Consider the following 18,922-nt stretch of genomic DNA (forward strand, 5'->3'; position numbering starts at 1 on the left):
GCAAATGAAGTTTTGGAAATAGATATGGTTTTTGGGGCACAACATTTAATTAATGTCACTAAACTGTACAATTAAAAATGGTTAAAATGGCCAAAAAAGTACTGTCGGGTTAATGTAAGGGCTAAACATGTCAAGAAAGCCATGAGGCAGATGCCATTCACTTTACAATACCAGAAAAGTCACCTATTCTTGTACTCAATGGCTGATATTCATAAACTCCATTCTTTTTTTTTTTTTTTTTTTGAGATGGAATCTTGCTCTGTTGCCCAGGCTGGAGTGCAGTAGTGCGATCTCGGCTCGACTCACTGCAACGTCCACCTCCCAGGTTCAAGCGATTCTCCTGACTCAGCCTCCCAAGTAGCTGGGATTACAGGCGTCTGCCACCACACCCAGCTAATTTTTATATTTTTAGTAGAAATGGGGTTTCACCATGTTGGCCAGGCTGGTCTTGAACTCCCAAACTCAGAAAATCCACCTGCCTTGGCCTCCCAAAGCACTGGGTTTACACATACGGCATTGTGCCTGGCCATAACTCCATTCTAACCATGTTCTAGAAAGCTTACCTTCATACTGCCCAGGTGACTATGCCATTCTGCTCCACGCATTACTCCTCCTGGAATATTCTCATCTATAAAAGCATTAAGAGATGTGGAATCAGGAAGACCTTAAGGTGAAACTCCTTTCCCCACAAAAGCAACAACAACAACAGCAATAACAAAAGGTATGGAAAACATCTACCTGATTTATTTGGGCAACTGGGCTGACCCATGTGCATGGATGGATGATTATTTGCATAAAGAGATGCCAAATGCTTCAGAGTCTCTTTATTTTCCACTATAGAAAGAAAAATTTAGAAGTCAGTGGAGAAATCCAAATGATTTTTTTCCCCCAAGTTAACCTTCATGGATATAAGTCATCTTTTTCTCCTAATAAATTTTGCACTCCACTTAAGTATACTGTTACTATAATTAACCCTAAAAGGTTTTATTTAGCCCAAGATAATAGAAGACAAACATCCTCCTTACATGAAAAGGTTCTAATGGTGAGTTTTCACAACAGACTATCACACTAAAATACAAACTTGTTTTGGTATGTCTTACTGCATTTTGGGACAACTGTAGCCTAATAACAATACTCTTTGTAAGATGCACTGAAAACCACCCAAACTATCTCCATATACTGCGACCCCACAGAGATTAAACAACCAACTATTTAACTCACCATAAGGTGCAACCACTTAGTCAAAGTTTAAAACAGGGAAGGACAAATCTGTACTGTTAGTATTTGGTTACATAGGAGTTTCATGAGGCAGAAACCGTGTCATACTCACTTTTATATTCTCAATATTTACAGACATAATAATTGCTCAGTAAATGCCTGTGGACTAAATGGAACAGATGGAACAAGATAGCTAGACTCAATAAAGCTGGGCTACCATTAGATCTGAGCTCTCCAAGTAACTGAACTGCTGATGTATGTACAATCTTCTTTGGTTGGTAATTTGCTCACAGAGTGTGCTCAAATGCTCACTATTTATAAAAATGTGGAAGGGACATTACTTAATTGGGATTTGCTACCTAAGCTTAAACAGTATATATATAAAATGACATTCTACATACCTGTCTGTACTGGCTTGTCATAAGGATATGTGACCAGCATGGAACCACCATCTAAGGCAACAGAAAGACTAAAGTCCTGTTTTTGAATCAAATTTTCAATGATGGCTTTAGTCTCAGGTTGGGAGGCATTATCTAAAAAAGAGAAAAGTCAAATATAAAATATCAAATTTTAAATCTTAGTATGAGTATCTAAGAAAATATTCTCTACTTGAATACAATCAAAATGCTAACTTAAAAATTTGTAGATAAATATTTTATTTCTCCATAAGCCACTATCTCAAGCAAGAAAGATACATTACAGAAGGTAGGTTAGTCTGAGTTTTATTATGTACTTCAGGATGTGTATATACTAATGACTCTAAGCAAGTTAAAGAAAAATCTTATTAAAAAATAAAAAGAATAAGCATATCCAGCTTTACAAAATAATTTAGGGAATATATAAATAACCTATCTGATATGGTTTGGCTGTACCCCCACCCAAATCTCAACTTGAATTGTATCTCCCAGAATTCCCACGTGTTGTGGGAGGTACCCAGTGGGAGGTGACTGAATCATGGGGGCGGGTCTTTGCCATGCTATTCTTGTGATAGTGAATAAGTCTCACAAGATCTGATGGGTTTACCAGGGGATTCCACTTTCACTTCCTTCTCATTCTCTCTTGCCACTGCCATGTAAGAAGTGCCTTTCATCCTCCGCTATGATTTTGAAACCTCCCCAGCCATGTGGGACTGTAAGTCCAATTAAATCTCCTTTTCTTCCCAGTCTCGAGTATGTCTTTATTAGCAGTTTGAAAACAGACTAATACAGTAAATTGGTACCAATAGAGCCAGGTGTTGCTGAAAAGATACCCAAAAATGTGGAAGCAGCTTTGGAGCTGGGTAACAGGCAGAGGTTGGAACAGTTTGTAGGGCTCAGAAGAAGATGGGAAAATGTGGGAAAGCATAGAACTTCCTAGAGACTTGTTCAATGGCTTTGACAAAAATGCTGATAGTGATATGACCAATAAGGTCCAGGCTGAGGTGGTCTCAGACGGAGATAATGAACTTGTTGGGAACTGGAGCAAAGATGATTCTTCTTATGTTTTAGCAAAGAGACTGGCAGCATTTTGCCCCTGCCCTAGAGATTTTTGGAACTTTGAATCTGAGAGAGATGATTTAGGGTATCTGGCGGAAGAAATTTCTAAGCAGCAAAGCATTCAAGAGGTGACACGGGTGCTGTTAAAGGCATTCAGTTTTATAAGGGAAGCAAAGCATAAAAGTTTGGAAAATTTGCAGCCTGACTATGCAATAGAAAAGAAAAACCCATTTTCTGGGGAGAAATTCAACCCAGCTGCAGAAATTTGCATAAGTAGCCAGGAGCCTAATGTTAATCCCCAAGACCATGGGGAAAATGTCTCCAGGCCATGTCAGAGACCTTCTCGGCAGCCCCTCCCATCAAAGGCCTGGAGGCCCAGGAGGAAAAACTGGTTTTGTGGGCTGGGCCCAGGGTCCCCGTGCTGGGGGCAATCTAGGGACTTGGTGCCCTGTGTCCCAGCTGTGCCGGCTGTGACTAAAAGGGGCCAAGGTACAGCTCGGGCTGTTGCTTCAATGGGTGGAAGCCCCAAGACCTGGCAGCTTCCATGTGGCATTGAGCCCGCGGGTACAAAAAAGTCAAGAATTGATGTTTGGGAACCTCCACCTAGATTTCAGAAGATGTATGGAAAAGCTTGGATGTCCAGGCAAAAGTTTGCTGCAGGGGCAGGCCCCTCATGGAGAACCTCTGCTAGGGCAGTGCAGAAGGGAAATGTGGGATCAGAGCCCCCACACAGAGTCCCTACTGAGGTACTGCCTAGTGGAGCTGTGAGAAGAGGGCCACTGTCCTCCAGACCCCAGAATGGTAGATCCACGACAGCTTGCACCATGCCCCTGGAAAAGCCGCAGACACTCAATGCCAGCTGGTGAAAGCAGCTGGGAGACAGCCTGTACCCTGTAAAGCCACAGGGGTGGAGCTGCCCAAGACCATGGGAACCCACTTCTTGCATCAGCATGACCTAGATGCAAGACATGGAGTCAAAGGAGAAAATTTTTGAACTTTTAAGATTTGACTGCCCTGCTGGATTCTGAACTTGCATGGGGCCTGTAGCCCCTCCATTTTGGCCAATTTCTCCCATTTGGAATGGCTGTATTTACTCAATACCTGTACCCCTATTTTATCTAGGAAGTAACTAACTTGCTTTTGATTTTACAGCCTCAGAGGCAGAAGGGACCTGTCTTAGATGAGATGTTGGACTGTGGACTTTTGAGTTAATGCTGAAATAAGACTTTGGGGGACTGTTGGGAAGGCATGATTGGTTTTGAAATGTGAGGACATGAGATTTGGGAGGGGCCAGTGGCAGAATGATATGGTTTGGCTGTGTCCCCACTCAAATCTCAACTTGAATTTTATCTCCCAGAATTCCCACTTGTTGTGGGAGGGAGCCGGTGGGAGGTAACTGAATCATGGGGGCGGGTCTTTTCCGTATTATTCTTGTGATAGTGAATAAGTCTTACGAGATCTGATGGGTTTATCAGATCTGCTTTTGCTTCCTTCTCACACTCTCTTGCTGCCACCATGTAAAAAGTGGCTTTCATCCTGCACCATGATTGTGAAACCTCCCCAGCCATGTAGAGCTGTAAGTCAAATTAAAACTCCTTTTCTTTCCAGTCTTGGGTATGCCTTTATCAGCAGTGTGAAAATGGACAAATACGTTATCTTTGGAAGAAAATTAGAGTTTCAGAAAGCTGGGTGTTCTCTGCAGCACTGTTTACAAAAGCAAAAAATCAGAAATAAAGTAAGTATCTATCAGTAGAAAATGGTTGAATAAATTAAGAGTACTGTCATAGATTCATGGCATACTAGATGCCATTAGAAAAGAATGTTGGGCCTGGCACAGTGGCTAATGCCTATAATCCCAGCACTTTGGGAGGCTGGGCAGGCGGATCACCCGAGGTCGGGAGTTCAAGACCAGCCTGGCCAACATGATAAAACCCCATCTCTACTAAAAATACAAAAATTGGCCAGGCATGGTGGTGGGTCCCTGTAATCCCAGCTATTCAGGAGGCTGAGGCAGGATAATTGCTTAACCCAAGAGGCGGAGGCGAGCCAAGATTGTACCATTGCACCCCAGCCTGGGCAACAGAGTGAGACTCTGTCTCAAAAAAAAAAAAAAGAATGTTAGAGATCTATAAGTACTGAAATTGAACCATGTCAATGATACATATTCAATGAAAAAGGTCCCATTTAAGTAAATAAGAAATAGGGCTCTCCAAATCAATATACATACGTGTGTGTTGTGTGTGTATACACATACACACATACATAGGAGGGGAGAGAGAATACACATCTCTACACAACTAGTGAAGAAACAAACATCCCAATATAATGGATTGAATTTCTATGAAAAACTTTAATTATTTTTGCAAATAATAATGGAGAAAAATTCAAAAACTTTTCCAGATGTCTGAATTCATTTATACCTCATATTCATAACCCAGACAAGAAAGTACTCCATTATTCACTGACAAAATGGATCAATCAATCTTCTAGCAGAAAGAAAATTATCTCCTAAGTACTTTAGTAGCCTAAAAATTAGTCTTACTTGTGAAGTCTGTATCCAAATCTTTGCCACGAGCATTTGTTTGTCCTATTTTTGAAGTACAGTCTTTCTCTTGAGCTCTCTCTCGCCCATCTGGATTTAGAGAAGGGACAATCACAATCCTAGTCCTGTCAACCAACTGAAGCAGAAACAGAAATTAACGAGTTACTAGCTGCATGTAGAATCAATGGGTACCCTCTCATGCCTCAAACAGAAAGTCTGTTTATTCTACACACAGTTAATTTAAAAGACAGAACTAAAATGAATGAAAAAATAAAAAATTAAATTTCCTTTTGCTTCAAATATATTAAAAATAAGCAAAAAACTACTGTACAGCTAATGTCCCCAGAGACCTTCCAGTGACTTAGAACAGGGGTGAGAAACCACTAACTGCAGGCCAAATCCAGTTGGTGCCTGCTATTGTATATAAAGTTTTACTGACACATAAGCATGACTATTCATTTACATATGACTGTTTTGTGCTCTAATGGCAGAGTTGAGTAAGTTCGCAACACAGAGCACCTGTCCCACAAAGGAAGATAACATAATTTTTGGTCAGTCTGATTTAAGTTCATGTCACCTAATTACACAGGTCCCTTCTGATCCTAATCATGACATCAATTCTTTCCCAATTTGTTTTGGGGAGGCAGAACTGCACTGGGCTTCAAAGTAGACATACTTGGGTTTAAATTCTAGTTTTACCAGTTTCTAGCTGTGGGACTGCCTCAGTTTCTACATTTATAAAATGGAGATAATCATTATCACATGGTTGAGGATATAATGATGTATATAAAATACCTGGTATATTACCCAGCACATAATATGTATTCAATAAATATCAGTTCTTTTTCCCTTTCCTAAGTCCACTATGGACAGTGCCAATTAGTGAGTGTTTCACTCTTTCCTTCCCTTCTCTGAGGCAACGTACAACTAGGATGCTTAATCATACGTGCCCAAGCCTCTGGGTCAAAGTTTTGTTTCGTTTTGTTTGTTTTTGAGATTCCAGCCTGTTACCCAGGCTGGAATGCAGTGGTGCAATCACAGCTCACTGCAGTCTTGACCTACTAGGCTCAAGTGATCCTCCCACTTTAGCCTCCCAAGTAGCTAGGATTACAGGTGTGCACCACAATGCCCAGCTAATTTTTTAAATTTTTGTAGAGACAAGGTATCACTCTGCTGCTCAGGCTGGTCTCAAACGCCTGGCCTCAAGTGGTCCTCTCTCTTCAGCCCCCTGAAGTGTTGTGATTACAGGCATGAGCCATCACACCCCAGTCAAAGTTCTTTTCTGTAGTCACAGATTGCTAAAGTAGATAACACCATATTGCTTTTTCTAAAATCTCTTAGCAGCCAAGATGTCCAATAATTTTTTATGTATTACATGAAAAAGAAAACTATACTGAAAAACTAGGCTTTCACTAGATTTTTCAATATAGTGTCCTAGTTATAAGTAATTCAGAATGGAAGTCCCTCAAGTCAGAATGTAAAAAACTGGCCAGGCGCCATGGCTCACGCCATGGCTCACAGCATTTTGGGAGGCCAAGGCAGGTGGATTACCTGAGGTCAGGAGTTCGAGACCAGCGTGGCCAACATGGCAAAACCCCGTCTCTACCAAAAATATAAAAAAATTAGCCGGGCATGGTGGTGGGCATCTGTAGTCCCAGCTACTCAGGAAGCTGAGGCGGGATAATTGCTTGAATCCAGGAGGTGGAGGTTGCAGTGAGCCGAGATCATGCCATTGCACTCAAGCCTGGGTGATAGAGCAGGACTCTGTCTCAAAAAAAAAAAAAAAAAGTAAAGAACTATGAATAAAGACTGGAAGGGTAGTGTGGCTATTAAATGACGGAGTAGGAAATTGAATGTAAATTTTTAGTATTCTTTCCTGCATGCCTCTTAAGACATACAAGGAAATATAATAGAAAGACACTATTAACAAAGGGTATATACTACAAAGATGGTTCATTTTTAAAGAGTAAAGTTCATAATGTACTACAAGTGACTCCGTAAAATCTAGCAAGAAATTAAAAATTTTAAAAATGGTGCCCTGATATTAATGTTGAGCTTTTTCCTTTTAAAGCATGTCAACCTCGGCTATTCTCTTACTTGGGTAACAGCTGGGTTCTTTTTGTAGTTCAGGCAGAGAAATTCTGCCAGAGCCAAAAGCAGTTCAGTTCCAACTGGCGCATTTCCATGGATACCAGCAACAAAACGAATCTTTGGTTCTTCAGGCTCAGATACATTGGGCTTATTGGAGATTTCAAGAGACCAAATGTGACGATATTCAGTGCTCTGTCCCAAACTTTCAAAAACCAGAAACAAAAAAATCAGCAAGTAATCAAGCACTATGTTAATGTTGACTTATGGACTTTAAAAATAGAAATGAAAACAAAACACAAAAAGTTTTAAAAAGTCTTTAAAGAGTGAATCACTGCATCAGAAAACCTTAAGAAAATTAGTTTTCCTTGACCAAAGAACATTTATCAAATAGATGATATTATCAGATTTAGGAAAGATTTAGGAAAGATTATGATTTAGTTTACCATCCTTCCAAATTCAGTCATTCTCATACAATCATCACAATATTTGCCCTATCTTCTTTAATCTACACTACTATTTAGTTAATATGTTTTGTACTAACTCACAAATTAAATTTTTATTACAGAAATATTTAAGTATGTATGAACATAGATAACCTCCCTTATTTATTTATTTATTTATTTATTTATTTATATTATTGTCATTATATTTTTAAGAGACAGGGTCTCACTATGTCACCCAAGCTGGAATGCAATGGCTTGATCATAGCTCACTGCAGCCTCGAATTCCAGGACTCAAGTGATCCTCTGGCCTCAGTCTCCTAAGGGAGTAGTACTACAGGTTTGCACCACCATGCCTAGCTAATTTTTAAAAAAAAATTTTGTAGAGACAGGGTCTTGCTATATTGCTGAGGCTGGTTTCAAGTGCTTCTGGCCTCAAGCAATCCTCCCACCTCAGCCTCCCAAAGTGCTGGGATTACAGCATGAGCCACCACCCTGGCCCTCCCTTTTTAATCAAAATTAATATTTGTAAATAAGTCATGTTATATTTTACTATAAATGCAACACCAGTTTCACAGTAAAAATAATTTGAGTGGGGAAAAAATACTAATTCAATGAAAATTAAACAATGGTCAAATACTCTGCTTGCCCAAGAGCTTTGAGCTTAAGGTCTGCTTTCTTTAGCATAAAGGGAGATTTACAAGAATTGGACAGAAAAAATATAATCATATTAAATTGAGAAAAATTAACAGAAACCTTATTGCTTTCTCATGACGCTATTCAATGGTACTTAGTGCCTGTTGGTGTACCACCTAAAACTCTCTTGTGCCCCACCACTGGCATGTGTGGCATATTTTGAGAAAATATTTAACTAAAAAGTGTGTCTTGAATTAGGAGGTTAAAAAAATTAAATCAACTAAGTAAACAGACAGCAAAATAATGCCCAATTTTTGTTTGTTTTAGAGACAGGATCTTACTGTCACCTAGGCTGGAGTACAGTGGTGTGATCATAGTTCAACGTAAACTGGAGCTCCTGGCCTCAAGCGATCCTCCCACCTGGGCCTCCCAAAGTGCTGGGATTACAGGTGTGAGCCACTGTGCCCAGCCTGGTTTTCTATTAAAATAAAAAAGTATATGAACTCTATGGCACTAAGATTGTATGATATTAAAACCTGAAATAGCCAGAAATATCCAAGAATCAGTTAAGGAAGAAAAGTAATTGGTATTGCCAAAGAAAGTAAGTATCACTCTGCATCTATGAATATTATAAATCAGAATTTGAGGAACTAAGTTTTCTGATGAAATTAAAAGGACCCATGAAGAAAGACAAAGTAAAAAGGTAAAAGGCTAAATAATGTTCATGAGGTTTGCAGCAGAGAACTATATGCTCAAGGCAAAATGTAAAGACCTTAACTACAACAGGCAAACCATAGGAATCAACAAATCATAGAAATAATTTTGGAGTAACTGTAACAAAATCTAAAATGAAGCAGTGCAAGTGAGGCAGAGCAACCACCACAAAGTGAAGGTAAAGGCTATCTCAGCTATCAGTTTTACATAAGCCAGGACTGTATGTTTTCCCTGGGACCCACGATCACACATGTCCCTAAAGCTTCAAGTAAGAGACTGTGAATAGAGACTAGAATTAGGACAGCAACTAGGCTTCATTTTCTAATTAAAAAAAAAAAGTTACATATAATCCCTAACAGGTGAGCTTACAGTTCTAAATTCCTCCCTTGCCCCAAGCAAAATAAAACAAACTAAACAATATTTAGTCAGAACATATTAATAGATCTGTAGCTGAGTGATGGAAAGGGTTTTACAATCAGTCAAAATAATTATCAGGAAGAGCAATTTTACATTTCCTGGAATCATAGGCTATCTACTTCTAATCTAACAAGTAATTCTCCTTAAAGTTCCCAAGATTCACTATTAAAAAGATCTCCAAGCACCCCTTCCTTACACCTTATACAAAAATTAATTCACGATGGATTAAAGACTTACATGTTAGACCTAAAACCATAAAAACCCTAGAAGAAAACCTAGGCAATACCATTCAGGACATAGGCATGGGCAAGAACTTTATGTCTAAAACACCAAAAGCAATGGCAACAAAAGCCAAAATTGACAAATGGGATCTCATTAAACTAAAGAGCTTCTGCACAGCAAAAGAAACTACCATCAGAGTGAACAGGCAACCTACAGAATGGAAGAAAATTTTTGCAATCTACTCATCTGACAAAGGGCTAATATCCAGAATCTACAAAGAACTTAAACAAATTTACAAGAAAAATACAAACAACCCCATCAAAAAGTGGGCGAAGGATATGAACAGACACTTCTCAAAAGAAGACATTTATGCAGCCAAAAGACACACAAAAAAATGCTTATCATCACTGGCCATCAGAGAAATGCAAATCAAAACCACAGTGAGATACCATCTCACACCAGTTAGAATGGCAATCATTAAAAAGTCAGGAAACAACAGGTGCTGGAGAGGATGTGGAGAAACAGGAACACTTTTACACTGTTGGTGGGACTGTAAACTAGTTCAACCATTGTGGAAGTCAGTGTGGCAATTCCTCAGGTATCTAGAACTGGAAATACCATTTGACCCAGCCATCCCATTACTGGGTATATACCCAAAGGACTATAAATCATGCTGCTATAAAGACACATGCACACGTATGTTTATTGTGGCACTATTCACAATAGCAAAGACTTGGAACCAACCCAAATGTCCATCAATGATAGACTGGATTAAGAAAATGTGGCACATATACACCATGGAATACTATGCAACCATAAAAAATTATGAGTTCATGTCCTTTGTAGGGACATGGATGAAGCTGGAAACCATCATTCTCAGCAAACTATCGCAAGGACAAAAAACCAAAAACTGCATGTTCTCACTCATAGGTGGGAACTGAACAATGAGAACACTTGGACACAGGAAGGGGAACATCACACCCTGGGGTCTGTTGTGGGGTAGGGGTAGGGGGGAGGGATAGCATTAGGAGATATACCTAATGTAAATGATGAGTTAACAGGTGCAGCACACCAACATGGCACATGTATACATATGTAACAAACCTGCATGTTGTGCACATGTACCCTAAAACTTAAAGCATAATTTAAAAAAAAAAAGATCTCCAAGCAAATACATGTTGCAAAATAAGTAAACTCCAACTCTCTGTACATTCTGTTCCCAAATATTTCTATATAAATTACAACTATTCAACATGGCTAATGCTGATTTTACTGTCTTGAAAAAAAAAAAAAGACAATAGAAAGTGACACTTACTTGGTAAGATTTGTAATATGTGGATAGTTCATTACAAGTCCTCTCAGAAACTCTGATAAGTCTTTGTAGGAATGGTATCGATAAAGAGCCAGAGCCAGATTTGAGGAGGAGCGTAACATGAGGCTTTCCAAACCATTCTCCGCTGAAAGGTCTTTAATTAAAGTTTCAAACTCTTTAGTAGTTGGATCACTGGCATCATTGGTGCTGCTGCTAGCCCCTTTTCCTTTCTTTGATTCATTGTTTGAATCTGTTGAGGATCGAACAAGTGTGAAGTTGACCTGAATAGCGCCTTCACTCTTGACAGTCACATTCTTGGTAACTGGATTATACCTATGATAAAGGAGACAGATCAGAACCACACTCCTGCAGCTGGAGTACCCAAACCCTGGGAAGGCAGGTGTGCAGAGAACGTGAGAATCCTTGGGATAAATGTGGTGCAGCTTCCTAAAGAGACAAAATTTTAATGTTGAGTAATTTATTATTTTTAATACATTAATAAAGAATAGACATGGGTATATTACAAAATATGAATGGATTTTTTTCATAATTTTTTTTAAGATGGAGTCTTGCTCTGTCACCCAGGCTGGAGTGCAGTGGCACCATCTCAGTTCACTGCAACCTCCGCCTCCTGGGTTCAAGTGATTCTCCTGCCTCAGCCTCCTGAGTAGCTGGGATTACAGGTGCCCACCACCATGCCTGGATAATTTTTGTATTTTTAGTAGAGATAGGATTTCACCATGTTGGCCAGGCTGGTCTCAAACTTCTGACCTCAAGTGATCCACCTGCCTCTGCCTCCCAAAGTGCTGGGATTACAGACCTGAGCCACCGCACCTGGCCTACGTTTTTAAGATTAAATATATGGCTTCAAAAGAAATTTAGTGCTTGTAGTGGATACTCCCATGTCTCCTGGAACTTAAATTCACTTGTCTTCTATCAGGGTATATGGGTGGAAAAGTTGCAGAGGTGCTAGGTTATGACATTCTCTGCCAAACACATCCTTCTCACCCTGTTTCTCGGATCCCCTGCTGCTTTAGTTAACACTCTGCCAAAAATGGAAGAATCATAGAAAAGACCTCATTACTCATTAGTGTGAGGTTCTAACCCATTCATTTATGGACCACTAGATATCTGAAAACCATTAAAAAACAAAGGCAACGACTAAAATGCTTTCATATTTTACCCTTACTTCAATGGGTATTCAAACTAACTCTTCAGAAATAAGTTAGCTAGCAGGAGGAAGGGAAAATATCCTGTGGTAACATCTATACTTATCAAAAGATAAAAAAGAAAACTACAAGAGAAACCCTGTCTCTACTAAAAATACAAAAATTAGTCGGGTGTGGTGGCACACACCAGTAATATCAACTACTTGGGAGGCTGAGGCACAAGCATCCCTTGAACCCAGGAGGCAGAAGTTGCAGGCAGCTGAGATAGTGCCATGCACTCCAGCCTGGGCGATAGAGAGAAGCTCTGTCTCAAAAAAAAAAAAAAAAAAAAAAAAAAAAAAAGTTACTAGCATGTTAAATAGACTGCATTGCTTTGGGCTTGCCTGTATTTAGCAAATTAAAAGAACGAGAAATGTTCTTTCTATGCATTTTCTATGTTCTTTGTGCTTCATCAACTAACACTTTTGTTACTCCTTTAAAGGAAAAACTATCTTGAACACATTTCCAATAAATTCTACTATGAATTGGAACTGACTTTGTAGAATTACTTCAGCCTAACTCTCCTTTTAAATAAAAAACCTAAGGCCATGAGGATCAGGATTTGATGTGTATTCTAAAGTGTCTTGTTTAATGTCCAGGTTGGAAGCATGTCACAATGAGTCAACTAAGCAATAACTAGAATATTTACCCCAGGAATCTTTCCTTTTTTTTTTTTTCATGTACTCTATCTGCCACTAAAGGAGAGTCAAAGGTATAACCAGCCCTAAACTTCCCAGCAATCCATTCAAAGTTGCTTAACAGGCTCTCTAGAACGTTCTAGTAATAATCCTCCAGAATGGAGCCATGTTTGTCCTCCAAGCACTCTATTTCAAAGCATTCAGTCACTCACCCTCGAGCAGATGCTGTGATTTTATAAGTTCCTGGAACCAAGAGACGCCAGTAATCTCCAGTTTTGTAAGTAGTCACTGGGTGATTAATCTCAGCAACACTAATGGTGGCATTTAATATACCCCTGCCATCTGTGGCATCTAGAACAAATCCTTTGACGCCCTGATGAACCTGGATTAAGTAAGTACAAGGACACCAGATTTCAATAATAAACATCATCATCTAATTATCTTGGGAGGTGATATTCAAAATAACAGATTGTCAACAAAAATAAATGGAACAAACAGGAATTTAGGAGTTCAGAGTAAAGTTCAATGTAAATGTTCATTAAAATATTTCTGAAGGCTAATTTTTCATAGGCTTTGTTTCTCTTTATCATGAAGAATATAAATAACACTGTTTAAACTTTAGCACATTCTGATGATTTCAGAATATATGACATTCTACAAGAAAACAGACCTGGCCTTTTCAAAAGGAAATGGCATTTTTTAAAAACAGAAGGACTCTTATAGCTCAAAGAATAGTAAAGAGATATAATAATCCAATGCAATGCATGAAACTTGACTAGATCCTGGTCATAAAATACAGCTGTAAAATTACATTTTGGGGACAAATATGGACATTTAAATATAAACTAAGTATTAGGTAATATTAGGGAATTACTGTTAATTTTCTTGGGTAGGACAGTAGCACTTAGAGATAGTATGTAGTAGCTCCTTATTTTTAGGAGACAGATGCTGAAATATTTAGGGGTAAAATACCATACCTGCAATTTATATTACAATAGTTCAGTCAAAAATATGTATGTGTATGTGAGTGTGTAAATAAAATTTACATTAAAATAAAGCAAATATAACAAAATGTTAAAAATGTTAAATCTAGGTATAGGAATAATTATTGGCTAGTCATAACTTTTCTGTATATTTAAAATTTTTCAGAATAAAATGTCTTTAAATATAGTAAAAAAAACTCACAGACTTTATGTCACACCACTCAGGAAAAAGAAAAATGCAGAAATGTACTGGCACAAAGTATTAGTCTGATTATCCTAATTAACATTAGTATATTTCTTATAATCTTTACCTACTGGCCACCACACATATCCAAACAAAAGGAAATTAATCATTTCACAGTAAATCACTGGCAATAAGAAAAAGAATAAAAACATTCACTCCACAGCCCATCTTTCTATCACTTGGCCAATGATTAGGTGTGTATCCAATTTATGCTGGTCTTTTTTAAACACGGGTAAAAAGTGACCACTAACCCTTAAGAGCAAAATATCACTACCTTGTTCAATCATTTTCTTCAACTTTTCCTCACATATACAAATAAACTCATTTCCATTCATGAATTTTCTAGATAAATATATTAAACACCTTGGAATATACAAACTGGTTAAATATACTAAAATGAATTGAAATTTTAAAGAGTGTATTCCAAAATCACTGCACAAAAACCACGTGTACGCACAAAAATCTTTTCACCCTCGGGAGAAATTTCATACTTCACTCCTGAATAGTCACCTGTTTCATAAACTGGATTAGTGATCTTCGATTCTGTTCCCAAAAGTTTGGCAGCTCTTTCTCAAGTGGATATTTCACACAACCTAGTTCAATAGTCACTTCAAAGCAATTTGTTTGTAAATAGTTCCAGTCCTGCATTCCTCCTAAAAGATAAAAATTAAAATTAGTCACTCTGAAGAAGTTCTAAACAGCTCAGATCCCAAAAGGTAAGCAACATTCCTAGTAAAAAGCCAAATTTATCTCTTATCAGCATTGATAAGCTAACGTGTTCATGTGAGGGCACTTTGATGCTTGCGATACAAGCAAAACACCTATACCTTCATGTTTAAGAATTCAAATATAGCTTACACTCTTCTATTAGCACATGTAAGATTCTTTTCTAATAGCCAGAAGTAAAATGTAACCATTTAATCAAGTTTTAGTGCATTATTCTTACTCAACCCTCAACGTACATCAAACATAAAAGTAGTTGAAAAGATTATTTAAATATTTTAAACTATTTAAACCATGTTTTAAAAATAATGAGTATTCCTCAAAATTAAAAGATAATAACAAGAAGCACCATCTAGGAAAGCAGAAAGGCCATCAAGTTGTAAGGCCTTGATATAAAAGAATCTTTACCTGGCACATTATACCAACTAGCTCCATTTGTTATTCCATGAGGAAAATATTCATTAGGATACATATTCTTGCAAGGTCTACCTTGAAACATCTGGGAATTTTCCTGGAAAAACAAAAAGAATCTTTACTTGAATTTGTTTGTATCTCCATCAAAAAAAAAATACTGGAAAGATACAGGAAAATAATAAAAGTGGCTTCCAACAGGGTGTGTGAGGGGTGGAGGTGGGAGTGGGGTGGGGCTATGAGCAGTGAGACTTTTCAGTGTATAGCTTTTTATGCCATTTTGATTTTTCACTATCTGAACTTATCTATTTTTAAAAATCAAAATACAATGTGCTCCTTAAGAAAATATTGACTTCATTTATTACTCGCAATTACAAGTAATATAAAACCTAGCTGAACCCCTCTCTAAAAAAAATTTCTGCTCATATTTATACTTTGGTTTCACGCTTTCAAGGAGCTTGAAGTCCAAAAAAGATAATACACACACAATAAAAGCAAGCAGCTTTCCCTGACTGCTAGCAGGAATAAGATGGCCCCTCTGTGCTCTGACTGCCCTCTGTACAATTATCTTACCCTATTACAACTAGTTGCACCTTTCTCTTCCCTAAAGACAATACACTATTCCTTGAAACAGTTTGTGTCTCTGTGTCCTCAGCATCTAGCATACAGTAGGTGTCCAACTGATAACTCAATGAAGGGTAAGAAAAACTGCCATGGAGACACAAATGCATGCCATTGAAAGCAAGAGGAGAGAAAGATTACATCTGATGAGAGTGGCAGGGGGAGTTTCCTAGAAGAAATTGAGCTTTGAAAGATGGTCAAAACTTCATTTATCTCTTTTTGAAACAGAAAAAAAGTACTGAAAGTGTGAAGAGAAAAAGAATAATTTCCCATTTTTCTACCACAGAGAATTAACCATTTAAAATATATAAACAGGGACAGGTAAGATCACACCTGTAACCCCAACACTTTGGGAGGCCAAGGTTGGAGAATTGCTTGAGCTCAGAAGTTCAAGACCAGCCTGGGCAATACAGTGAGACCTCATCTCTACAAAAAAAAAAAAAAAAAAAAAAAAAAAAGCCACACATGGTGCTACATGCCTGTAGAACCAGCTCCTTGGGAGGCTGAGACGGGAAAATAGCTTGACCCCAGGAGGTTGAGGCTGCAGTAAACCATGATTGCACCACTGCACTACAGCCTGGGTGACAAAGCAAGACTCTGTCCTAACAAAAACAAAATAAAATAAACGATCCCCATCTAGAAACTTAATATGCCAATTATGGGCTTATCATCCCATCACTCTCTTATCAAATAAAAACCATAATTTTCGATTACTGTAATAATTATATGCATGCGCTTTTGCTTTGGTTTTGTTTTGGTTTTGAAACTGGGTCTTGTTTGTCACCCAGCTCAGAGTGCAGTAGTGGAAACACAGATCACTGCAGCCTCAATCTCCCCACGCTCAAGTGATCCTTCCACCTCACCCTCCTGAGCAGCTGGGACTATAGGCATGCACCCACACACCTGGCTAATTTTTGTATTTTTTGTAGGGATGGGGTTTGACTATGTTGCCCAGGCTGGTCTCGAACTCCTGGGCTCAACGAATCTGCCCACCTCGGCTTCCCAAAGTGTTGAGATTACAGGTGTGAGCCATCACACTGGGCTTGGTATATAACTTTTACATCTCATTTTTTTAACTTATATACGAATACAGAATGGATCCTCCACCCCTCAGTCTTCTTTAGGTTTTCAAAATCCACTTTATTGAGATATAATTCACATTCCACACAATTGACTCCATTTAAAGTGTACAATTCAATGGTTTTTAGTATTCATAGAGTTGTATAACCACCCACCATAATAAATTTTAGGACATTTTCATCACCCCAAAAAGAAACTCTATACCTATTAGCATTCTCCATTTTTCCCCAACCCCTACTCCCCACCCCCACTCCAAACCCTAGGCAACCACCAATCTACTTTCTGTCTCTATGGGTTTGCCTACTCTGAACATTACATATAAACTGAATCATACAATATGTAGTCTCTTGTGACTTCTTTCACTTAGTAGGTTTTTAAGGTTCATTCAAGTTGTACTGTGTATCATTACTTCATTACTTTTTATGGCTGAATAATATTCCACTGTATGATTTTGTATGTCTACTTATCAGTTTGTTAACCCATTCATCAGTTGATGGACATTTTGGTTGTTTCCATTTGGGGCTATTATGAATAATGCTGCTACAAATATTCATGTACAAGTTTTTGTGTGAATACATGTTTCCATTTCTCTTGGGTATATACCTAGCAGTGGAATGCTGGGTCATATTACAATTCTATATTTAATGTTTTAAAGCACTGCCAGACTGTTTTTCAAAGCAGTTATACCATTTTACACCCCACCAGCAATGTATGTAAGGTTTCAATTTTTCCACATCTTTGCCTATGCATATTTTCCATTTTTTAAAATTACAGCCATTCTAGTGGGTAACAAGAGGTATCTCATTGTGGTATTGACTTGCATTTCTCTAATGGCTAATAATATTGAGCATCTTTTCATGTGCTTATTGGCCATTTTCTCTTCTTCAGAGAAATGTCCATTCAGATCCTTCGCCTATTTTTCACTTGGATGATTTGTCTTTTTATTATTTAGCCATAAGAGTTCTTTATATATTTTAGATATAACACCTTTATCAAAATGTATGATTTACAAAAATTTTCTCTTATTCTGTGGGTCATCTATTTATTTATTTTTTGGGGGCTGGGGTCTCCTTCTGTCACCCAAGCTGGAGTGCAGTGGCATGATCATAGCTCACGATAGCCTCTACTTCTTGGGCTCAAGCAATCCTTCGGCCTCAGCCTCCCAAGTAGCTGGGACTACAGGCACGTGTCACCAAGCCCAGCTTCTGTGGGTTGTCTTTTTACTTCCTGGATGTTATATGTTATGGATTGAGTTGTGTCCTCCAAAAATATATTGAAGTCCTAACCCTCAGTACCTCAAAATGTGATCTTATTTGGAAATAAGTTCCTTACAGAGGTAATCAAGTTAAAATAAGGTGATTAGCATGGGCCCTAATCCAATATGACGGTGTCCTTGTACAAAGGGGAAACTGGGATACGAAGACAGAGGGAGAATGCCATGTGATGATGAAGGGTTGGAGTGATGCACCTAGAAGTGAAGGAATGCCAGTGGTTGCCAGCAAAGCACCAGAAACTAGGGAGAAACAAGGAAGGATTATTCCACAGTTTCAGAGGGAGAATGGCCCTGCCAACACTGTGATTTTGGACTTCTGGCCTCCAAAACTATGAGACAATAAATTCCTGTTGTCTTAGACCACCCAGTTTGTGGAATTTTGTTACAGCAGAACTAGGAAACAAATACAGTTGTTTTTTGCAGTAAAGAAGTTTTAAATCTGGATTATGTCCAATGTATCAATCTTTTTTTGTCACTTGTGCTTCTGATGTCATATCTAGAGGAGGACCAAATCACAAAAATGTATTCCTATTTTTTCTTAGTTTTATAGTTTTAGTTCCTATATTTAGGTTTATGAGCTATTTTAAGCTAATTTTGGGGTGTGGTGTGAGGAAGGTATCTAGTTTATTCTTTTGCATATAAATATCCAATTGTCCCAGCACCATTTATTTAAA

General features: G+C 38.2%; 1 protein-coding gene across 1 annotated transcript in view; it reads right to left on the bottom strand.

Moving 5' to 3' along the window:
• The window catches only part of CPD (carboxypeptidase D), an 87,432-nt gene that overhangs the window by 11,577 nt on the left and 56,933 nt on the right, over positions 1–18,922 (bottom strand). The window contains exons 9-17 of the mRNA XM_008965175.5: positions 15,272–15,374; positions 14,651–14,793; positions 13,126–13,295; positions 11,071–11,400; positions 7,333–7,528; positions 5,236–5,371; positions 1,620–1,751; positions 739–834; positions 564–628 (exon numbers count right to left, since the gene is read on the bottom strand). Coding sequence (XP_008963423.2) covers positions 564–628; positions 739–834; positions 1,620–1,751; positions 5,236–5,371; positions 7,333–7,528; positions 11,071–11,400; positions 13,126–13,295; positions 14,651–14,793; positions 15,272–15,374 — 1,371 coding nt within the window. The remainder of the gene's footprint in view (positions 1–563; positions 629–738; positions 835–1,619; positions 1,752–5,235; positions 5,372–7,332; positions 7,529–11,070; positions 11,401–13,125; positions 13,296–14,650; positions 14,794–15,271; positions 15,375–18,922) is intronic.

This window comes from Pan paniscus, chromosome 19, assembly GCF_029289425.2.
Source record: "Pan paniscus chromosome 19, NHGRI_mPanPan1-v2.0_pri, whole genome shotgun sequence".
Taxonomy (NCBI): domain Eukaryota; kingdom Metazoa; phylum Chordata; class Mammalia; order Primates; family Hominidae; genus Pan; species Pan paniscus.